Here is a 25,634-nt window from a genome sequence, read left to right on the forward strand (position 1 = left end):
TTTGTAATGACTTATTGTAAGTAGGTAGTATTGCAGATAGTTGAGAGTTTTGCAGAGTAGAGTACAAGTGAGTGATAGTTGCAGACAAAGTCTATTGCAACTATCACAAATATACTGTTTTAACTAAGACATATCAAACTGTATTTTATATGACTCTTGTTTGTGAGTCTAAGATAATTCGTTAGTAAGCGGAAAATGTGAATATTATCATCAAAATTAAATCCGTTCAAATAATTCTCACTGAAAATTCATTTCACAAGACATACAAAAAATCGTTCCTCTTGCCGTACAGATAGTTTTTATAACGGGTAACATTTACGAGTATATAACTTGACATCGGCTTTGAAAAATTTAAGAGGAAAAATTTTCATTTTGTTTTTTCCATATTACTAAAATATTCTTAAAGAGGAATTTTTCACTAAAAATATCTTGTAATTAAGCAAAAACACAATATTGTAATTAATCATTTCAAAATTTAGCCAACGATTTTTTGCAATGGTCACATCGAGAGTAAAATTCCGAATCCGCCGCCGCCATCATAGATAAAATCGGCGTATTGGAACTTGAGAGTGAAGCCGCAGCGCGTGGTATTAGATTAATATATTAATTTGTAAATAAATTAACACCACCATGGGAGTCAACGTGGAAACTATTTCACCTGGAGATGGTAAGTTTTATGCATGTTTATCAAATATCTGTCATCACTGCGGCGTTCAAATTATAGATTTTTCCTGGAAATTTGTTGGTCATTCTCCGTATTTAGTAGGTAGCTCCCGATTGTTTACAATGAACCATTCATATCATCAACAAAGCGTTATTACTTATTAGAAGCTTTCTTTCTTCTCAACCTTACGAGAAAAATAAAAAACTTATTTCACTTAAAAATTACTAAAGCTACAATAGCGGTAAACGCCGCCTTGCACGCAATCTTATCATCAAAAAATTTGTCCAAACAATGACTAATATCTTGTCAATTATACGTTAATAACTAATATATGATAATTATGCCGTGGATTAACGTTTTATATTAATTATATTTCGTAGTATACAATATGTACATACATATGGCGATGCTATCTTCGAGAATAGCGTGGGTATAATGAAAAAAGCATGGTATTCTGTGTGACCCACGTGCCATAGTAACGCTGGACACAGCTTATAAATATTTACCATTTAACGCCTCCAAAAAATTTAATATACCCATCAAATTATCAATGAGCCACATTAGCGCATTCTCTAAGGTTATTTTAATGTCTTATCAACAATTATTCATCATGCAATAATCAGTTTGTATGAAACAGATAACATAGTATAAACATTAAATAGACAGTGACTTGGTTATTATACATACAATAGACACATGACTGTTGCTATTCAACCTTCACAGCATTGAATATATTAACCGCTAAGATATACAATTTACATTATGACGGTTTTATTCATTCACTTGTTTGCATCGCAGTCTCATTTAATGTCAATCATTCTTTTTGTTATAACTAATATCCCATTTTCTTCATACTGATAATATTTTTGTCATAACTCTTCAGAATCCACCTACCCCAAGTCGGGACAGACTGTTGTGGTGCACTACACAGGCACTCTGACCAATGGAAAGAAGTTTGACTCCTCCCGGGACCGTGGCAAGCCTTTCAAGTTCAGGATTGGCAAGGGAGAGGTCATCAGAGGCTGGGATGAGGGTGTTGCCAAGGTAGGAAACAAAACTAGCCAAATTTGTAATTAATTTTCTGAAACATTGTCAACTGAAAATTTCTTAAAATTTAAGGTCATCCATCTCATAAAATCATCTGTTTGGGGATGCTGTCTCCATACTAACCTAACCAACTAATAATTATTTATAAACACCTAGGTAGCAGAATAATGACATGGCATCACAAACAACCAACATCGCTAACAGTTAGCCAATGTAATTGTCAAGTTCACTTTGTTAAATAAACATAATGACTGCTATTTGTAAAACCAATCAAATCATAATTTTCACCCTACATATATCTGTCGACCACAATATAAGTACAATGAACTGTACAAATTATTAATACTAATATATGTTATCAATAATTGTAGAACTGATTGTAAATGCAGTAAATGATTTTATTATCATAACATATTCAAATTACATAACTATGCATGACTGTATTTAAAGTATGCAGCCTTGTTTTATTTTGCAAATTTGTGTAATTAATTTATAACTTTTTTTCACAATTTCAAATCATTGGTTTGCAAATTACATTAATTGTTACCATTGTGTGTTTATTAATTCACACAATTTAATCTAGAAATAACAAGGAAATAGTTAGTTGTTAGAGTTAGTAGTTGTTCATTTCAGATTTATGCCATTTATTCGGCAATTTGGAATGAGTACTCATTTATTAAGAACAAGGCATTAGTAGTAGTATTTCCAGTGGTTCTGCAGTTCTGTTCATTATTCGGAGTAATTCAGACTAAATACGCCTAGTCCATCTAGCAGTTGTAAGCTTTTTGCAAGATGAAATACATTTTACTATTGTAGAGTCACAGACTTGAAATTGATGTGCTGTGATTGATCCCCACTTGAGAAAAATTACTCATAAAATACTGTATCAATATTGAGTACAATATATTTATCCCTCTGTTCTGTTTCCAGATGTCAGTCGGTGAGCGCGCCAAACTGACGTGCTCCCCTGACTTCGCCTACGGCCAACAGGGCCACCCTGGAGTCATCCCACCAAACTCCACTCTCGTATTCGACGTGGAACTTCTCCGCCTCGAATAAACACCGCAATACCTATATATTAACATTAGTCATTATCTGATTCGCATCTCTATGTATAACTCAACCTTCTATGAGTGTATAGCGAAAGATCGCATTTCAAACTGCCAACATTAATGAATTTTCCTTGAATTTTATACGCTATTTTTCAATGTGGCAACACGTATTTACGATACTAAGTACTGCACAATTTTGTGAGTAAAGTCGATACTTAAGTATGAATTAAGACAATTTAATAACTACAGTTCACTCTCACAATATATTTACTTTTTTTATTACACATCATATAGACTTTGAATATACTACATTTTAGTCTTCCTTATTAGGAAACGAAAATTTAATAGTTCTCAAAACTTAAGAATTAGATTCTAAAAGGCGGATCTTAGCATTGATGACATTCCTTGTGCATTTTGGATTACTAGAATCTTAATATTGTCATAGTAGAGGGTATGTATCATTTAACTATCGGCTGGTCCGTTAATGAGTGCAAAAAACCAAGCATTCATATCGAAAATATTGTGACATGATTAAACATCATGCTATGAACGCATTAAAAATACGTATTTGCAGCCGATATTTTAATTAACATACACCATAATAGTAACATTTAATAATCGTTCTCTTTTGAAAATATATAATAGATCTATAGAATTTTAATCTGCATTAAAATGTTTTAACAAGCTATGTCCCAAACTGTATATAATTTATACACATGCTATGTGTTTCATCTGGATGTGTGGTAGGTAAAGGTGTTTTCAATATAGCTTTATCGAACTAAGATAAATAAACTTATTGTGGAAATTTGTGTTTTATTTGTCCTCTTAATTCTAAAAGGCGGATCGAAACCCATCTATTTGAAATTGGATACTTGGAAAGTATGAAAATCAGGCGAAACGTACGAAACTAAGTTTTTCTATACCAAAATAATTTTGCTTTTCAATGGTATTTTGTCATAAAAATTTGATTCGGTAAATGAAGTAAAATGTATTTAAAACTGACCTAAAGGTTATGACCGTCATTTGCTATACCTACCATGCTCTGAACTCGCTTAACCGAAATATATATTCATTTAAATTCAATGTAAATGTCTAAAATACGTAGTAATCAATTTAGATTTTGCAATTATATTTAAATGTTGGATGTTGGAAATATTTGATGATTTAATAAAATTTTGCATTATCTGCAGTGGCAACTAAAAAACTTCAGAAAGGAGTTTTCGCTGTTAGTTTACGTCACTTTTGAAAAAAGGCCCACACGTTATGTACCTACTTATTGTTTTGAAATTGAGTATCGTTCGTTCTTTGAGATTGTAAGAACTCTCTTATTTGAAAAAAAATAAGTAAATAAAGTCTGCATGGGCGTGAAGTATTCCTTTCTTGAGGAACCAAAGAAATAAAGAGTGAGTAGCCTACAACATCGCCTGATTTTCATCCTTTTTTAAACAATATGACCGAAGTGGAAATATTCAGTATTTCAAGTGTGAAATAAAATGTATACGGACTCATTGACTAACGAAATATAACCTTTCATATTATACATGATCGCCATCTTATCTGGTAGTTAGGTACCTACCTCGTACCTGTAGATGCGCTCAATATTTTTCTGTCATGGTCACTAAGGTGCTCCTGACAGTGAATCAAGGTTTCTAAAATTCAGAGGCTTACCGCAAGTACCAAAAACATTGGGACTGAGGAACCATAACGTACACAATACCAAGAATGCCATATTTATTTCCAACAAATTTCCCACTTGCTACGAATTGCATTTTCGCTACGAATATGTCGATGGCTACATGGCTACAAAGGTCCACTTGCTACAATTGCTACAAATATCAATTTCAACGTCTAAAATTTCAATTAAGCTACGAATATCTAGTCACTTTGATACGATTTTCAAGCGTTTTATAAATACCAATTGAAGTTAACAAAAAAGTCAAGAGCGTAACAAGTCAACGGTTAGGAGGTCGCCTTGAGGCGGATATCAAGTTGACTTTAAAGTTACAGTATATCAGAGTGTACTCTGTGCTTTAAAGCAAATACTTTGTGACGTGACGTGACAGAGTTCCTTTCGCATTTATAATACTAGTAGATAGGGACCAAGTGTGATACGAGTATAGACTTTACCACAAATATCAAAAGCGCTAATAATGCCTAATGACCTATGACCATTTGGATAATATAGATATCAAGTATTTCACGATAATCAAGTATGCTAATAATGTCCAAACGAGTTTTCTTCGATTTTCAAGTTTGCTACAAGTTTCCACTTAGCTGTTTTTTTTTTATTTTTTCGATTTTCTATCTTGCTTCAAATGTTGCCACCTTCTTAAACGAATACCCAAGTAGTTTGCTACATGATATGATGGGGAATTAATATATCTCCTACATTGCTGTATAATGCCGCTCTTTGAGGGAGGCCTACGTTCAGCAATGGACGGCAATAGGCTGAGATGTTGATGATGATTGCTGTATTTATAATTTTACCACTAGACGAATTATTGCGATCATGTAATTTATTTTCTTTAGATTAATAATTAAATACCTATTGTTTTTTAATATATTATTCTTAGAAACCAGAAGTGAGGACAGGTTTTTAAAAAGCAAGCACGGTTACGTCACAAACAATTAAACCCAATCATTACAAAGATAACTTAAAGTTAATACATCAAACTCTAATTACTGCAAAGGAATAGGTATGAATGGCAATTATCGAAATAACAATATGGCTGCTATGCTGAATAAATACAACGAAGGTCACGGAGATGTTCCAGCGAGGCCAGCTGACAGCGGAGAGAGAGCGTTGCTAAGCGCGCTCCGTCTTTTATAGCGGACTGCTTGTCAAATCCCAGGTTCGAAAGAGGTTTAAGGATCTTGAAGGAGGTTTCACTTTGTAAAGGAGGTTTCGTTAACACGGCCGTTCCTGACAGCGAGGCGTCCTCGACCGCATCTTGCTTGGAGTCTTCACTATCTCAAGCATCACCAGACTGCTGTCGCTCTCAGACTAGAAATAATCATCTGCAAAATGACAACAACACATACTAAACATTTGTTTTCTTGCGACACTTGTGTTGAAGCTGGAAAACAGAAACCATTTGAAGTGATTTTGTTAAGTACGCGATAGTGAGCGTGCACTCCCACCATCAAGTACACAACAAGCGAGCAGAAAGATTTCAGGAATGTTATTGAAATGGTAAACTTAAAAGCTATGACTTAAAAATATTGCACAGCAAAATCAATGATTCTTAAAAGTAAATAAACTTAAAAGCTAAGACTTAAAAATACTGCACAGCAAAATCTGATTCTTAAAATTAAAATGTAAATGGAGCTTAGTAACATTCCAAGCAATGAAATTCCCAACTTTCATTGTGTAGAATGCTAGCCAAGATAAACAGATGGTATTGAAGCTGATATACTTAACCAGATCAGAAGGCATGAACTATAGGTCCAGGCCAAACAGAAGCCATAAGCCAGAGGTTCAGACCAAACAGAAGCCATGAACCATAAGGTCCAGGCCAAACAGAAGCCATAAGCCAGAGGCTCAGACCAAACAGAAGCCATGAACCAGAGGCTCAGGCCAAACAGAAGCCATGAACCAGAGGTCCAGGCCATACAGAAGCCATAAGCCAAAGGCTCAGACCAAACAGAAGCTGTGAACCAGAGGTCCAGGCCAAACAGAAGTCTTTCTGTTGCTCTGAATTCTCGAAGACAGCACAGCATGCGTCCAGCATGACTCGCCGCGCCAGATCACCATACGCCCGGCAGCCGTACCTGAACCAGCCAGCAGTTCCAGCTCGCAGCGATGATGTAGCTGTACACGTAGGAACTTACAGGACTCCCGCATGCCAGAGTCCAGCTTTGCTGCACTCCACGAAGCCTTCTACAGAGTCGCCAGCAGCGTATTCTCGTGGTTGTTTTGGTTTTGGTGAAGTCGTATTGACGCCGCTGATTGTCTGTAAACAATTCTGAGGCACGCTGTCTCCTGAGAGACATAAATGCTTCTCGATTAGGGTTACGGTTGTCAAATGTTACGTCACACACTATAGAGCATAATACTTGTGTAGAAGCCTACCAGAGCTTCAATTTTTCTTGAGCTCGGCCGCTCCTGACCATTATCAAGAAAACGTCCAAAGTAATCTATTTCAGTATCTACGAAAGAAATATTTTTAAATTAACCGAATAAAAACCAGCATTCGTGACAGTACTCAAAACTTGACAACAAATAAAGTCCTTCTTGACACATAGGTACTAACAAAAATTCAACTAAGTCTGTTATTTTAAGTTTCGCATTCGTCGCAGCAGCCCTTATTCGAGTATCAGTAATACCTCTGACTATTATTGCAACTTTCAGATCGTCAGACAAACCTTTTCGGTATAAAACGCAAAAGAGACTTTCGGCATATGTCATGAACTTTTTTAAATGTTACACATAACCTCAACGAGCTAATATTCAACCTAAGGCCCGATCACGCGTAGAATCACGGCAGCTATATGAATTATCACAACGTCTATGACCACTTCATGGACTACGGAACTCACGGTGTTTATGCGATGATAAAGCGATCTACTTCTCAACATGCGAGAACAATTACGACACGATCTACGCGAATCGTTTTGGTTTTTAACACTTTTTCAAACGTTCGGGCATGTCTCGGGAAAAGCAGAATAAAAATAAAAAGCTCACCGATACTCGTGGCACAGTCAAAAATAAAATTTGCAGTAATTAGATGAAATTCAAACAAATCCTTTACTTTAACCTAAAACAGATGGCACAAACAGCACAAAGCACGTGGTCTATCCCACTTCTGATCTTAGAAACCAGAAGTGAGGACAGGTTTTTAAAAAGCAAGCACGGTTACGTCACAAACAATTAAACCCAATCATTACAAAGATAACTTAAAGTTAATACATCAAACTCTAATTACTGCAAAGGAATAGGTATGAATGGCAATTATCGAAATAACAATATGGCTGCTATGCTGAATAAATACAACGAAGGTCACGGAGATGTTCCAGCGAGGCCAGCTGACAGCGGAGAGAGAGCGTTGCTAAGCGCGCTCCGTCTTTTATAGCGGACTGCTTGTCAAATCCCAGGTTCGAAAGAGGTTTAAGGATCTTGAAGGAGGTTTCACTTTGTAAAGGAGGTTTCGTTAACATTATATAAATCTGCTAGGATTTTGTGTAAACAAATAAAACAATACCATTTAAGTATTTTTTATTACATCAATAATTTTGAAGATTCCACAAAATATTCGCTCTTTATATTTAAACATTGAGATCAATAAACTTTGATTAAAAATAGGTGATTATTATTAATATGTCAGAATCGAAAAACTGCGCACAATATTGAAACTTGTAGCATTCCATTAATCTTAAATTTTTCTTAATATCCATAAGGAATCTTTCATTCCGATGTTATCCACTGCTTTTCTTTTATTTTAGCTGCCTCATGCCTGAAATTAAAAAAAAAAACAATAATGTTACAAACTTGTTAATAAGCAACTTATTTTTTTTAAAGGTACCCCATAAGACTGGCAGTCAATTATAATATTGTCAAATAAAACTACTTGAAGGTGTCAAAGTATGTATGTTGGATAACCACGTTGGACAAAGATATTTTGAGCTTCGCCCTTGTGCGCGTCTTTGTGAAAGTTATAGTTTTATGAATATTTGTAAAACCCCGAGAAACATAGATTAAATTACGTATTGCAGGAGTCGTTTTAAAATAATACAAAATACAATATAAGGATATTTAAAAAATTACAAATCTCTTCTTCAAAAGTAAGTATGTAAAATAAAGTATAGTCTGTAGGTACCTGTTATCAAATGAAAACCCTCTTGTGTTTTAAGGATTTTCCAGACATTTCCAAATCCAAAACTTCAAAACACTGTAGATGGTTTAAACACTTCTTGAAATCCAGTTCTTCGGGATTTGTATTTGACAAATTATGTATTTGTTCACGGCTATGTAAGAGCCGTATTTGTCATCAATGTTAGACCCTTCTCAAGACTAGTTTTAGATGGTCAACCTCCTTTTTACACGCATAAGATTTTTGCTTTTGCATACAATACGCTGTTGGTCCAACTGTCAAGGGGTTGTGTCTGTTTTTCTGGCTTCCAGTCTTACTAAGAGTATCTTTAACCCAGTTAAAGGGTTGTTTTGGTTAGATGTTGGATCCATCCTTGTTAGTTCTTAATGCTGTCAATGAGACTGGAAGCCGACCCCAATATATTCGAGACTAAGTCAAGGTATTCGATGTTTGTTCCATAGATTTTATTTGTAGTTTATCCTTTGTTCCTTTTGACGTTTGCATCAATTTATACGTTTTACTTTCGTGTTCCCAGTGTCTCTCTTGTTCATCAATATGGTACGAAGTTTTCGTTCGGGCAAACTTATATCTAATTGATTAAATCTAACACCAATTTTTGAAGGCCTAATGCCGAAATCGTTTTCCTTGCTTTTTATAGTAACATCAATACATATAGAAATATAAATACGAGTATATATGGCTACGTCTCCATTCCATTAGCTGATAAACCTTCGACGGATACATCATTCTTTTCGACGGGCGGCATTAAATCTTCGATCGCTCTTTTAGGCCTGTTCTTATCTCATAGGACAGTCAATCGAGACTCAAGCCAAGTTATATTAAACTAAACGTAATAAAAGCAGATGTCAATCTACCCGTAAAAAAAATAAGCCCCTTAAGCCAAGGCCTTCAGGCATTACATTAATCAAATCTTTGGTATATCCCTGTATTCCGATTTATTGTAAATACCTTGTGTTATTTGGCAACCAAAATTCGTCACATAATCAATGATTGAATCTTATCTATGTAGGTACTACGGGATATTTTGTACTATTCAGATATAAAAGGTTTATTATAAAAGATGTTATCAAAAGCCCGGTTCTCCGTTAACACGTTGGTATGTGACACAGGCGATCCAGCGATTGTTTTCCGTCGACACATATACCCCGCCATATAATAAAGGATTCAGGGGAATTAACATTTAGGGACTGACTTTAGCAGTCTATATCGTAGTTACATCAATCAAATTATTTACATTTTAGTATTAAAGATGGTACAGCGGACTATAGGCAGGTCCAGGAACATTAGACAGTAGGATAAGTGGAACAATCATATCTAAAGTTGAGCGGTGTTAGCGGAGAAGTGAGTTCTTAAAACTAGTGACCCCGTGCCAACCCGAGATGTGTCTCCTGATTTATCTGCTCATTTGGCCTAAAACAAAAAAGAAAATTCATTATTTTACACAACTCTTTAAAAGAAACTCCGGTCATATTGTAACAATGCTTCCAAGAATGTTAATGGTCAATTATTTTCAATTTGCATTAAAGGAATGAATATTTTTTTGAAAGTATTGCTTATTTTGAGCACGGAAGCTATTAAAATATGATCGGAAATTATTATAACATGTTGGATACATGAACTCTTGAGCTGAATCCCAATTTTTGAGACTAATTAGTAGAAAAATAATTAAGTCAGTCTTCGTCTTTAGTCACCTTTAAACATTGTGGGAATCTAACCACTTTTTTGGTGGGTGACTGACAAAATTATTTGTTTACAAAAGGTGTGTCATTAGCCCGTCGGGACAACACGCAATTCGTTTAAAATAACAATAGGAATATCCAGGACTATCAACAACCTTTGCCTTACAACTGGTATTTTAAAAAATTAAAATATTCCTATTCTTATTTGATTTTATCTTAATAAGGACACCGTTTCCCAACCTTTTTCGAATTATAATTGACTAAAACTTGCAATCTAATTAATTAATGAACTAGCCCAATGGTACCCAAGAGGTGGATATGAAATAAAATATTAGACAAAAAATTAATTAATTAAATATGCAACTCCTGGCTAAGTTCTTACTTCTTAGTTTTTTTTTTTGTTTGGCTAGTAAGTCCAAGGGGACAAATTTTATGTCACAGTGCAAAAAAGAATTCACGACCTCTTTTATTTGAAGTAAGGTCAAACATTTTCTATATCTGTAATTCTATTCGGCCAGCTTAAATTGTGTCATAAAAAAATTAAGAAAGCTATTTAAGCTACAAACAGAAAAAAAGCGTGTAGGTACAATGCGTGTGTGCAATGAAATGACACTTGTGATGATTTGGTTTCACATAGACGTTAAACAGAGTGACTTTAACGCTACGGATATTTATAAATATGTATTTATAAATATCTAAATATGTATTTCTTGAATGATTTATGTTGTGGAGTTTGTTGCGCCATTTCTTCTTCACAGCTAGAGCACTTCGGAAGCGGTGAAGGGTGGGCGATACGGGGAGCTGTCTGTGTAACTTTGACATTCAATAAGTGCTATTTGGAACACTGTTTTCTATTTTGAATAAATGTATTTTGATTTGAATTTGAGGGACGGACGTCCTAAGGCATAACATAATAACAGAACAAAAATTTTTTTTACTGGCAAATTTTTGCCGATTTGCCGGTTGGAAAACGTTGTATCTACGTATAGATAACGCACGAGGACATAACTTTGATGCAGGTACGTACGTATATTCTAGAAATCCTTAGTATAACGTTAAAAATACACAGAATGTTCTAGTTAGAAGAGTTATTTAAAATATCCAATCTTTTTTCAAGTTTTAATGTTATATTTACCGAGTAATCTGTCATAGTGCGTCAACTAGCACCGTATTATGGGGTATTGAGCAACCATTGTTCTTTAATAAGAAAGGGGTGACGCTATCTCATTATCACATTACAAACCCGCGTAACCAACTGGTATCCTGAAATGTCTACTTTTAGTTGTTAATTTTATTGTGGAAAAGTTTTGTCACACGTAGACAAGGCGATCGTGCTTGACATTTCATTGTGTTGTTCTTGTAGTTATTAGACAGCTTTTTCTACAAGAAGATCCGTTACAGGCATTATATAATTAAAAAGCATTATATTTTGAAAATAAGATAGTCTGTTTCAAAATCGTTTAGTTTGCCCGGCCTGAAAATAAGAAAAGAAAATATTCTCTTCTTTTAAGAATAAAGTTACTAAGTCCGAAGAAATTCCCACAAATATTCTAGAATGCACTGCACTTATAGCATCACCCCTTATCGGCACAATGATTTAAAAAACCTCATAATACGTCTGCTACAGAAATATGTTAAGAGGCAGCCAACCACCAGTCTTACATCCTTTAAACCTTAGTATTGTTGCAGTTGTGGAAGAGATACCGCTCTTCAATTTACAAATTTTCTTCTTTTTTTAATAAGTTTTGTTTTAGATATTAATACATATAATAATTTTTTTTTGGAGCTATTTCATTTTGTATACTTTTTGTCGCAAAACATGTTTGGTTTGAACTTGAGGACTATCTCTGTCATTCCCAATTTATTCCATTTACATTTCTATGTTATGTTACACATGTTTTTACAAGCATATATCTTTATCTTCACCGCATGATATCTCGCTTCCACGACTGCAACAGGATTTTAAGCAATGGTGGCTGCTTGAACCTCAAAACTACAACTGCATAAAAAATACATTCACAGCATATAATAACCTCGATGCATGCCAGTGATAGCAAGGTACACGTAACGCCAGATCCTCTTAAATTTCCATTGCTTTAGAGTCATTTTGATTAGAATCTCATGTTGGAGACCATTTTTAATTCTCAGCTTTTGTGTTTCGCTTAAATGCGGACATGTGAGGTACTGAGCGCTCGCCGCATTAACTTTGGCGGCTGCCAATAGGTAGTCCTACAACAATATAAATATAATGACTTACAATGTACATGTTAATGTTGTGAGATGTGATGGAGAAGCAGAAAACATAGACAAGTTGAAGAAGTGTTGATTAAGCTCCTCGTTTCTCATTATAATTATGAGGAAATGATCAACCTTAGGTGTACATAAAGACAGAATTGAAAAAGACTTCTGCATTATTTTATAACGATCTCTGGGATACATCGGGATCTTTTTTACCGGCTGCTTATTTTTATATATTTCTCTGACATCATAGAGCGATGAGAATCAGACAAAGAATGACTGTTTTACTGATACTAATTCTTTCAACACTTTCCACAACTTGTCTCTGTTTCACGGGAGTAAGCATGCCCAAAAAGTATTTAAAAAACACCAAACAGCTGTGCTATTCTCTATTTACATTATTCGGAATATCAACACCGAACCTGACCCTCCTCACTTAAGGATACAGACGTGACTAGGTCTCGGATTGGTCCCGTTTATTATGAAGGGGGGCCACTAGACCATTAAGTGTCTCGTCAATGTCACGCGCTGTGATCTCAGCGTAAGATATTTCATAGATAGATAGTCAGATATCGTGAAAACCTTATAATACATCTTTCAGTTTTCAATCGACTTCAAAAAGTTGGTTTTCAATTGGTTTTTAGTTTTTTTTGGTTACCTCAGAACTTCATTTAACATAAAATAGTTATCATTTAGTTCCATCACAATTTTTGTCAGGTTTATTAGAAGTCGGCTGTATGTCTTCATTGTTAAAACTTGAAAGTTAAAGTAATGCATGATTCATGGTCTGTTCAAAATTAATACAAAGAGAATAGCACTGCTGTTTTGAGGGCTTAAACAATAGAACATCTTATTAGCGTAGTTTTAATTTGAATACTTTTATTTCAAATGTGTCAAAAAACATTTCTTTTTGACAAATGACGCGTGTTTGTCATTGCGATACATTTGAACATTTCTACAAAAATAGAACCTTATCCACTTACATGAACAAAAAATAAATAAGATATGCAAACAGGGATTTAGCTTCTGGTCATAGTCGAAAAAAATTGGGATCGACTGGTTGGCAAAAGGTTAGCCTGGGGAGAAAGTCTTGATTTATCTCATTGCTATTTAATTTGTCTTATATTTTTAGAAATAATGCATGACATGGTTGGTAAGCTAAAATGTAAATTGAATAAGGTTTATGATTAGGCATAATAAGCTATTGTCTGTCTAAGTTGGGTTCCAGAGAATTTGCTGTATTTGATACCTATGTATGTATAATATAACTATTGATTTATTTTTCTTGTAATTTTGTAAACAGGCCGGTTATGGTAATATTCTCTGCAAATTACGAAAGGTTTTACATCCCTATATATTGGTACCTTGTTTTTTGTATCATGTCTTTACAAAGATCTAAGTGCCTACCTATGCCGTATCATACTTCACCTTAATTAATACATTTGTGTTTGATGTATTATATGGTACTAATAGCACCAATTATCTTCTCCTTTCAAGGGCACCCCCTGTCTGGGCTAAGGATTTAGAAGAGGGCGTTGCTAGGGTGTACAGAGCGTAGGAGGGAAACAGATCTAATAATATACCTACAGACATTCAAAATCAATATTTTGTACTTGATGAACGGCCAGCATCATAAGTTTGATAATATAATTATATCGATTTTTTACAGCCATTTTAAAACAACTGTAGATATTCAATAGGGATGATGTCGTGTTTTTCATGGTCACTCTTTTAATTTATTGCACAATAATGTAACGAACACAAATTATTTATTTTTTCCAGCAAACGTAAATTTATCGTGTTACAGTGAATGGAACAAACGCGTGACGTCACGTTTAGTGTATTTAACGAAATCGTTACGTCACAAGCCCTCCTAAACTTTAAAGCAGATTATCTTTGTCAATTTTTGTTCTTCAGGCAAGGCAAAAATAGTTGTCTAAATTTTTAATTATCTAACTGGGGGACTTAATGGATTATTACTTTTAATACCCAATCATCAAAAACAGAACCAACCATTTTCGGATCTAACCCCACAATGTCTGATGAAACAGGTTGCATTTATTAAGATGGTGAATATATGGGAGACAAAGAAACATAATAATTACCTTGCGAGTGTGACTCTTCCTCTTAGTAGCGTACCTCTTAATCTCACGAAAAGCTGGATTCATTGCAGCGTTCTGTAAAAGAGAATACTGTTTTAGGACTACCCACCCTCCACCTCCTATCGCGAAGGAAACTCACTGTGTATGCGTATATGGGCATTAGGATGGTCCGATTAGCTCCGGACCGTCCGGTAGTTGGGTAATCCCGAAAAATAAGCGTGAGGAAACCATTGCATCATTTAATTATGAATCATCCTCAAGAAATCTATATCTATATATACTAATATATAAAGCTGAAGAGTTTGTTTGTTTGTTTGAACGCGCTAATCTCAGAAACTACTGGTCCAAATTGTAAAAATCTTTTTGTGTTGAATAGTTGTTAGGCTATAAACCATCACGCTGCGACTAATAGGGCCGAAGATACAATGGAAAATGTAAAAAAAACAGGGCAGGTATAAATCATAACTTATATCTTCTACCCACGGGGACGAAGTCGCGGGCAACAGCTAGTCTATGATAAAAATGTGATTTGATTATCATCCAGGTATAAGTTTATTAAACTTATTCTTTATGAACGGTTTGCATCTGCTCGGAAAATTTAGCGTGCATAATTGGATTTTTCACACATTACCTATTAGTTTACGATCAATATTACTTTTGTTTTGTTTTTTTCTCCTCACTTAATCCCTACTTCCCTACTAATCCCTACTAATATTATAAATGTGAAAGTAACTCTGTCTGTCTGTTACGCTTTCACGTCTAAACCACTGAACTGATTTTAATGAAATTTGGTACAGAGATAGAGTTGACCTTGAGAACATAGGATAGTTTTTATCCCGGACTTTTGAAGAGTTCTCTTGGAAACGCGATATAACCGACCTCGACGCGGGCGAAGCCGCGGGCGAAAAGCTAGTTGCTTATAATTTAGGTTTGTGTCGTTTGAAACTTATTTTTCATAATAGGTTTTTTAACTGTTGACTGCAAAAATCAACTATTTCTTTTTTCGTAGAGTGTTTTTTCATTTATTCTTTAAATAAAGTAGATACTTATGTTTTTACATTTATTTAACAACTTTGCAGTTTGATGGCGTACATATACATACATAGTATAACCTAACCGAACTGAACCTAACTGTGAATTCAAATCCATAGTTTCTATTAAGAAGCCTTGAAATTGTCGTTATATGTAGGAAGTAGTATGTGTCCATTAGTCTGACAATAGGGATGATGACTATTTTTTTTTACAGTGTCCGTCTTGTAGTTTTTTGTATAATAATGGATACGTATTTTTTAATTTGCCCCGCAAACATAAATTTACCAAATTACAGTGAATGAAACTTACGCGTGACGTCACGATTGAGTATAAATTTTACTCTATCGTTACGTCACAAGCCCCCTCTCCTAAACTTTAAAGCAGTTAATCTTTGTCAATTCTAGTTTTTCTGAAAAAGGAAAAAATACGTGTCTCATACTTTTCAATTAGCTAACTGAGGGACTAATGAGATTTTTTCTTTTTATACCCAGTCATCATCCCTATTATGCCTTTTGAACTATGAATTTAAAAAAGTATTTTTCTTGTATTTTTTTAATTTTAGTTTAATTCTTTTTCTGCTTTCTCATTTTTTCTCATCAAGTAATACATTCATAAATTGTTACGTTTTTGATATAGCAACGGTTTGGCAATTCTTAGTATTTTTATTTGATTTTCAAGAATAATAAACAAATGAATCTACTGTTCTTTCTTTCAACCAGTTAATCTAGCCGACATCGACATCCAGATTCATATGTGAACAGTATTGATTTAACTGTTCTGTGATAGGTGACCCTTTGCATTCTCCACTCATAATAAATGCAGGCTGACCGCTGCTAAATTGACATGACCTTTCTAATAATACCGTTGTATTCGCTACATGCAGTCGCTATGAACTTCTTTTTCAATGCTTCAAAAGGGAATCTTAAAACGAAGTTACTTAAATGGAAATGTTAATGTTTGAAAGTCTCTTTGATGATATGTTATTGTAACATGTTAATTTTAAGTAATTAGAATTAATTTATTGTGTCTTAAGTAGGTAATAAGTGTTTTGTGGATAAGGTTGGGTGTGGTTTATGAGGATTTTTTAAATAACGATATTTGTAAATACTGAAGAAGGATATTGAATAAGAATGTCTATATAACGGGGTTTTTTTGACGTCTTACAAAAGCAGCCCAGTTCATGTATCCAAAGACTAGAACACGTTCATGATAAAAAAAATAGCTATTTAAGAGATTTGAATAATTTTAAAATGCAATTTTTATTCAATATTATGATGAAATTCGTAGTTTTTTAGAAACAAAGCTCTGTTGCGAGCGCGGTCTGAGCCTTGTTACAATGGTAAGGGGCGCGGGCGGCGGCGTTTTTATCATTTTTAAGAGTATATTTCAGATTTCTCATGTTAAATTTTTCTTCGTACTTATTATCTTAGTTGATGATAAAAAAATAATAATCGCGCCTAGGGGTATTTTACGTCGGATACATGAATTGGGCTGCTTTTGTAAGACGACAAAAAAATCACCGTGTATAGAAAATGTTTCATAAAGAATAGTAGATATGCACGCTTGGATATATAAAATTAACTCAAAGCCAAATTTTAATACATTTTATTTTATTCAATTCAGTTACTTATTGCAAACCTACTATAATGTTGCAAGGGTGGTCAATTATTCATCAGTTCACAACTCATTATGAACCAACACAGCGACAGTGGGAGAGAGAAGGAATGCGCTTATTATTATTCTTACCATCACGAATAAAACTAAAAATACATTTGTTTTATTTACCATATTAAAAAGTATTGAAAACTCAGTATAATCGTTGTCCAAACATGCTCCCTTCATTAAATGTTAAATCAAAATTCTGGCTGACATAAACATTAATCACAAGTTACGCGCTAAACACATAACCCTCCTGGCAGTCGGGTAAAAAAGGGATGAATGCAGGGGTTTGGGGACACGACACGTGCGGGTAAGGCTGCAGCAGGGTTTCAGTTAATTCCCTTGCATGGTAACTCTCACTTAAATTCGCATAACACAAACTTGAGAGAATTCCTTTTTTTGTGATAATTAGAAATCTGTGTTTAATATGTTTTGACTATTCCAGGTGCCAAGCCTATTTTATAAGATACTTAATAATAAAACAGCAACTCTATAAATTTGATTCTGTACAACCGTTTTGTAAAACGATTGTGTTAATCGACTTCTGTTGCTGACTAGTTTCAGCATTATATATCCCTCTGTTGGGCTTATGTCCACAACTGCCAATTGTAACTATAATTGCATTTTTTTCAAAACCGGAAATCCAGGATGTCAGAGACTAGGGGCTATCATTTAAAAATTTTGGCAAGATAGAGATGAGTATTGTGCAAGCACATAATTAATTTTAAAAAGGGATATGTTCAAATTACTTTAATTTCGGGATTTAAATTGCTATATTCACGTTTATATGTAAAACATTTGACTTAGACGCCAAGTCGCAGTCAAGTGTTGAGATTTTCATCCGAAAGTACCATGTTAGCTCCCCCTTATTGCCTCAATAGGGCCTCAAATGCGCTGAGTGTCAAGTACTACTGACGCTCGTTTTCGGGAAGGGTCTCAACAACCTCAACTCATGTCTCTCAAGTATGAAAACATCTACACAATCTCCCTTGTTACAAACTCTACAAACTTTAGACTAGTTCAGTTTAATTTTAAGACTAGGAGGCGACAATCTCAGTTTTACTGCAAAAAAACTTTAAGTGTCATTATGGTCCCTAACCCATTCAGCCAAAATCATTTTAGTGTTACTGTGAAACCTTTAACTGAAACTACGATCTTTAACCTAAAAGTAATTTTTTGCCAAAACTATGTTAAAATGTATTTTATCTTGATCACATTATGTATTTTCTTTTATACGTCTACTTCCTGATATCTCTGCATCACTCTTTGGTTGATTGGTAGAGAATGCCCCGGGTCCGCCCATGTGCCTTTTAATGTATAAGGGAATAAAATAAATATATAAAATATCCCTAAATGCAATCCTTTATTAATCGCTATAATTTATCATGAATAGAAACTGTTATTCATACGTACCTGATTGCTGAGGCCTTCAGCGCAGTTAACCAGATCCTGAAAAGAAAACTTGTTTAAATTCACTTTGTCTTCCCAACCGGTTTCAGTTTTGGGCAAAAATAGACCACAATATTGATTTACTCTCGAAAAATCAACTGCAGCTTTAGAATTCTCTTGAATGTCTATCTGTCTCTTCTTTATACCTTAGGTCGATAGAGATGGCATGAAATTTAACGGTGGCTTAATATCGAGCTATATTTTTAGCTTTTCTATCAATAGCATTGAATTATATTGTATTAGATCAGGACTCAGCTACTTTTACAGCATTATTGGTGGCATATGTCCTCCCGAAAGCAAGTGGTAGCTCGCGCTAAGCAGCTATAAAAGACAGCAAAGCTTTGACGAGAGAACGTCAAACAACGCTATAGCCTCAGCGCCGTATATTCTTAATACAGTGGAATTGTGGTTTTCAATGGTCTTAGAAACCATAACCACATTTCGATTTTTTTCGGATTATAGAGAAGTTCTAACCCGACATAACTATTAAGCGTATTACAGACCAAGAGGCTTCTCGTTCAATCATGTATTATCGACAGTAGTAAAGCTTTCGAAAAAACATTCAACAGTTTTGTTTAGGCATGTCGCACTAGTGCTTGTTGAAATGCTATGTATTACCGCGCACCTACTAAGTACGGGGATGCTGTACGGTTCAGGTTTAGTCAGTAAGAGATTGACACTACCCGTTTCCTCACCCGAGGGAGTGGGTGTCCATGACGATTTCACCGCCTAACCAAAAAAAAGGCTTGTCGCATTAGAAGGGGCGCCGGATGAGTGTCGTTAACCGCGGGTCCACTGGGATACCTACTGAAAGCGAGGCTGTTTCTGAAGGATGGTAAAGTCTAGCACATACCTGGAGCTGGTCCCAGCCGACGATCTCATCGTCTGAATCGCTGCTGTCATCGAGGTCCGCGTCAACCTTCTCTTCTGGGCAGGCGGCGTGCTCGACTGGGACCGGCTCCGGCTCTTCAGCCACATCTGGGGATGGCACGGGGAAGTGTTCGGGCTGGAACAACAGAAAAGTTTATATTGGAGGTCTAAGGACAGTGGTAGTCCTTTTCCTTGGGGTAAAATCCTTCAAATGGAAAAAGAAATGTGTTATTTACCCCAAAAGTCAGTGTTAGTTGGATCTATGTAGTAAAAGCCCTCAATGAAAGAAAGGTTGACCAAATTTGAGGAGAAAAGATTTCAAAATGGAAAGCTAAGCATGATAAGGGTATCCAAAAAGGCCGCATACTTAACAAACTTAAAAGGGAGGGGGGAGGGGTGATATTAACTCATAAGCTTTCATAGTCACTGCGACCACAAAATAAAAATTCTATCTCCCAATTCTACTCATATGCCAAAACCAAATCCTGACTATTATAATTCAATACAAAGGCCTGATATGAAAACAAAGACATTAATTGTCACAGCCGATTTGTAATTACAAATTAAAAAAAGAAAGCATCCCGATCGCGTCATGCTTTCATCGGCTAATTAAAATTGCGCATCACTATTCCTTCCAAGTAAAACTTTATGTTTATTGATCGTCGTCCACATATACTCGGTATTTATATTTATGTCCGCGCCTGTGCATTGCAGATGTATTTTCCCTTTATTTGAAGGACCGACCTCCGATTTATCGATTTCATCCCACCTAACTTTTGACCTTTAACTGCACCGAATCTTACTTGCACTAAAAACCTTCACTTATTTCACTTAACAACTGTTGAATGATCAAATATTTGTCCGTTGTTGGCGACAAAACACACATATGCGCGCCAAATCAGAAAAAAGTCCCCTTTCTTTCTATCCCTCTCCCCCCTCCTTTCACTTACAAAGTAAAGGTCACAAACTGCGCAGAGGTACCTACCATTACCAATTAAGGATCCTATGAACGATAACCAAAAATGAGTCCACCGTCATATGGACCATTAGAAAAGTAAGTAAAAAAAATAAAACCTCCTTATCGAAATCAAAACCATATTTATAAATGTAAGTGGAGAGCATAAGAACGAACAACATAAATTCGAAATACATTTTTAGAACTTTCACAATACGGTAAATTAAAAGAAAGTATTGAAAATCACTGTTTTCTTTTGAATTTGATTGACTGATCTTTAGTGTTTGGTACTGCGTTCTCTCTCCGGGCGGGGTGCGCAGACTGGCTCGCTACAACTAGACAACTAGGTATATAGGCTATGCAGCTCCGGCCGGGCGCATGTAGGGGGGTACCGAATCAAGGATGAGTTATTGAACGATTTTATGACGCACTTGCAATGTTACATAACAAATGCAAATTTCATCTCCCGAGCTACTTAAGGGTTACAAATCGTGGCTTTACCGACAAAATATCATTCGTTTAGTAGTTTTAAGTTATAATTAAGCTGCACAGGCTAGATATTTTGCAAAATAAGCGCCAGCAGAACTAGACAAATAAAAACCTGTCTGCGCAATGCGCGGGAACAACCAGGTACACTATATATCATATCCCGATTATATGTATAGGAAATGGCGCAATCTATGACTTTTAACATTTCGCAATGAAAACGAAGCACTAACATGAATTATAAAGCTTTTGCTAACGTTAAGACCTTTTGCCACCATTTTTAAAAAGAACCAGATACTAAGTAGTTATTCTAAATTTCAATTTGATTGGTATTTAAAAGAAACATTCGTAATCTGTATGACGGCCATTTTTAAAATACTTAGTTGAATTGAAGTAAAATAAAAATGATTTTTATTACTCACGAACAAATTCGCATAAACGATATATTCGCAAGGAATGGCTCCGTTCTTCAGGTAGCGTTGACCAGACCTCTTGATGAAATAGTCGGTGTCCCTGAAATGCTTGGAGCAAATGAAGCTGTTCTTATTTGGTTTCCAGTTGCGACGTCCAGTCGACTCGATCCATCGTTTCCTTAGGTCGTCATCAGTAGGAAATCTGTAACAAAGCATTGAGAAACATTTCCACTTTGCCAACTTTTTGAAACATTGCGAAAGATTGCCGTTACGACGCAAAGAAACGCGGGGTTTCGGGCTTTCATTGTTCATATTTCCTCAAATACTCTTGATAATTAAGAGGTTATTTGTAAATTAGTTTTAAAAATGTCTGATTACGTAATAGGTCATAAGGCAAAGGCTGCGCGGGAAAGGGGTGGGGTCCCCCTTTCACCCCTCCTCCGGGCTTCCGTCCCACGGCCCGAAACGGGGTGCTTCGGTTACCAAGAGGTCTGTGGATCCCGCGGCGGAGCCCTAACTACTTCCGTCATGTAATCACAATGTTTTTCAGGGACACCTTAATCAGGGCCAATTATCCATGAACAAAGAACTTTTGACATAAAGCTCATTTACGGTTTTCAAGGCTTTTCTACATTAAGCAGTATCAACAAGTGACTGTCTGGAGAAAGTAGCTAGCTAATATAATATCAACGACCGAATCTACCTACGCATTAAATGACTTGTAAAATTGTGCGCAATATGGATGACATGCGTACTTTTTACACCATTCGACATTTTAATGGCAGAAACATCGCATAGCAGCTTAATGATCATACTAAGTTCATAATATCGCTTTATTTCGTATATATAATTTTATTTTCAGCACACGAGGGCACCTCTAGAGGTCCCCCGTCACTAAGCTAGACAAAGCTCACAAGGTTTACGACGCTATCGCTTGGCGCGCAATACATTGCCTTTTATGAAAGCAGTGCCAACATTAACATCAAACATAAACGGCAATGTACATCATTGACAATGCAAGAGACAGACATTTTGTTGTCACAGGTGAATTGCAATTTTCAGTTCGGAAAATGTAGAAATTAACAAAGATTATGATACTCACTTGTGAAAGCGTAAGCCGTTGTCCTCGGAGAAGTCGGCAACGCGCACGTTACAGGTGAGAACAGAGCAGGAAGGCATTTTTTTAAATTATTCTTGTCGGACAAATGCACTTCAGAGGTAAACGCGACCAACTAAATACCGCATGCGCTTATTTCAATCGATAGACGTATGACCAATTGCTGTTACGCGCAGCACCTCAGCCACCCCCAGACTGTATTTTTAGACACACTGGATCCTGGGACAGGGAAGCAATTTATCAATACTGTGCAACTCCCGCCTGGCCTGAGCGACTTGCCGCGCCGGCTAGATGCACATTACTGATATCCGAACTCGGCGAGATTGTAACGATGCGACGTTCATATACAAATTATAGCAATATTTCACAAAGGGGTGCTTTCGTCCTGGTTTTAATGCTACATGCTGTTACTCTATTATTATTTACATGTTTTAATTGACTTTTTAAGTTGTTTAGTTTACAGAAAGGTTGATTTAGTAAGTTATTTGATTTTGTTTGATATATCATTTGTTTTGCCCCTGTTTTTTTTATTATTTTGCGCGTGGATGTTTCTTTAAGTGTAATATTAAAGACTAAACAAAAAATTGTTATAAATATAATTAGGAATATAAAAGTAAAGAAAAAGTTTAAAATAATGTAATATGTATAAATTCAGTAGGTCGAATTTTCCTTATTTTTAGGATAAAATAAATGTAAATAGATATGGAAATATTTCTTCTTTGAACAAATAATATTCTTAAGATTAGTTTATTTTTTGCAGATGCCTAAAGTTATTTATAAATTTTCTTTTTCAGTAAGAAAGTTGGTTTTTTCTTAATTTCCACGTGTTGATTGCGCGGGCAGCATATTCTTACTTGTCTTTGTTAATAAAATGTAAATGGATTATAATTTTGCTAAATAGTAGATACGGCATGATTTCGTTGGGTTTTTTTATGTTCATTTTTAGGTAACGGAGTTCAGATAAACCTTTATTATATAAATTTTTCAATTTAGTTTGTATTTCAATTAGTTTTGGAATTGTACAAAAATATAGAGTGATAAAAATCGCCCTTAAATTAAGATATTACAATACAAATTATGGCCACATTTCGTGTTTGTTGATTGTGATTAAATATGGGATTCGTGATAAATGTCCTTTTTTTCAAAACTTCTTTTCCGCACACTTTATTTAGTTTTTCACAATTTAATGGTAGAAATTAGCTCAATAATAAAAATAATGTAAACGTAAATATGGTACGGGAGTAGGATGGAGTGTGTATTATAATTTATTATTTTATTCATTTATTTATTAAACTGTTTAAATTAAAAGACTGTTTAGTTTTACATAAAACCCCACAAAACTGTTTACACAGTTTAGACTGTGTGAAGGGATATCTATAACATCCAGGCAGGCGAAGCAGCGAGCAACAGTTAGTACCTATGACTGTCCTATATTTTAGGGCTCATATCCTCCAAGTGCAAAAAAACAAAACTGAGCTAAACTCCTTGGTTTAGCCGAAGATCTAGGCTTTGGTTCTGCTCCTTTTATACGTTGTAAAGCTCTGTTACTGGTAAAGAGACGAGCAGACTTAGGTATCTATCTAGATAGAGTGTACTCTATGTTTAACTTTTCAGCCATAAATCTTTTCGAGTTAGTTCTACATCGAAACGTTATTTGTCTCTTAACGAAGGTTCACAATACATTAGTTAAGACTTATAGGAGATAAGATAAGAATAAAATTAAGAATGGAACTTTTCAGTGACATCATAGGTACAAATTTATGCCAAATTGTCACTTTATCAGCTTAGACAACATCAAAATGAAGAGCTTTAGAATTCAACGTCAATCAATTAAAGGACTCTGTAAAAGAGTTAGCTAGGCTACCTCTCGAGATTCAGACAGATTACGGCAAGTCTCTCTTTCCTTTCCGCAAATTGTTTAAACGCCATCTACATCCTATTGACGGTCACAGTACCTACTCCAAGATACTTCACCACTCTGAAGGTAACTGCACTGCCTTCCCGCAGAATATTGAAGCTCTATCAAGGTGGTAGAATCAAATCAGCAAAAAATCGGTAAAAAAATTGCTAAGTTTGTAGCTTTTCAGTTGCTATTTATAATTGTTAAATTCATATAAAGCTAGCATACAATTTTTATGAATCAATAAACTAAATATCAAATCAAGTCAACTATTGAACCAAAATTTGTTGCTGCGAGTAGGTGAATTTTTCGCAAACTGCTCAAGCAACAAAATTTTAGCCACTAAATAGAAACAAAAAAGGTACAAATTTAGCATAATCTTTATTGATTTCTGCTGAATTGACACTGCCACCTTGATAGATCTGCATATTGATGGCTCCAAGATCCCTCGCTCTCAACACGAGGTGACTGCGGCCGGAAGCGAAAGATTCGCGCCTATTATCCCAGTGGGGATCACTAAACCGGGGCAACGCACGAGCCGCGTCCTTGCTATCGCAAATCGCTGTAAGTAATACCAACTTATTTGATCAACCTATGCCTATGTATATCTGACAGTGCATTTAGTCGTTTTTTTTTGGGCTTTACATTTGAGTATTGGATATAGGGATATAGAAAGCGTGCCAGTCAAAGGCCACATTAATAGAGCTGCCTACTTGATCAGCTGGTCTAGTGAGTGACTGACTGCTACAGGTACTGGAGATCTTAGGTTCGGTTTAGACTCAAGAAAAATGATTGACTGATGAGCACAGCACGATGATTTGTTCTGTGTCTGGGTGTTATTCACCTATATATAATTTTATTAGAATGTATTTATAGGTAGGTATTTAAGTATGTTTGTCACCTGTCTAGTACTTACACCTAGTAATAGCTATGTTTAGCTTGAGGCTAGACCTATTACTTTAAGGGAAGAGACCCGGTCATAAAATATATATTTTTAAAGGCTTTCACGGGGACACAATTCTCAACTGCAGAGTTCATTATTCACTCCCGCTCTATGGGAGAACAGAAATGAAGAGTCCAAAATAGATGCAGAACCATTACATACAAGGTAGGTACAAGGTTCGTAAAGATATACTGTAA

The 25,634-nt window shown here is 35.3% G+C and overlaps 2 protein-coding genes across 3 annotated transcripts; one reads left to right on the plus strand and one right to left on the minus strand.

Moving 5' to 3' along the window:
* The first annotated feature begins 506 nt into the window (after positions 1-506).
* LOC113494249 (12 kDa FK506-binding protein-like) lies at positions 507-3,568 on the plus strand. The gene is made up of 3 exons (XM_026872508.1): positions 507-667; positions 1,548-1,708; positions 2,642-3,568. The coding sequence occupies exons 1-3, from the start codon at positions 631-633 to the stop codon at positions 2,768-2,770; spliced, it is 327 nt and encodes a 108-aa protein (XP_026728309.1). The 5' UTR covers positions 507-630; the 3' UTR covers positions 2,771-3,568.
* Positions 3,569-7,945: 4,377 nt separating this feature from the next.
* Positions 7,946-23,207, minus strand: LOC113494250 (THAP domain-containing protein 1-like). 2 transcript variants are annotated; one of them, XM_026872509.1, is made up of 8 exons: positions 22,580-23,207; positions 21,487-21,679; positions 19,607-19,759; positions 18,718-18,753; positions 14,617-14,688; positions 12,307-12,502; positions 8,580-10,004; positions 7,946-8,216 (listed from the first exon to the last, which is right to left on the minus strand). In XM_026872509.1, exons 1-7 carry the CDS (start codon positions 22,654-22,656, stop codon positions 9,988-9,990), a joined length of 744 nt encoding a protein of 247 aa, XP_026728310.1. In that variant the 5' UTR covers positions 22,657-23,207; the 3' UTR covers positions 7,946-8,216; positions 8,580-9,987. The 2 variants fall into 2 exon arrangements, with proteins under 2 accessions (XP_026728310.1, XP_026728311.1); XM_026872510.1 differs by lacking the exon at positions 12,307-12,502.
* Between the last annotated feature and the right edge of the window lie 2,427 nt (positions 23,208-25,634).

Source organism: Trichoplusia ni, chromosome 5 (assembly GCF_003590095.1).
Source record: "Trichoplusia ni isolate ovarian cell line Hi5 chromosome 5, tn1, whole genome shotgun sequence".
Classification (NCBI taxonomy): Eukaryota; Metazoa; Arthropoda; class Insecta; order Lepidoptera; family Noctuidae; genus Trichoplusia; species Trichoplusia ni.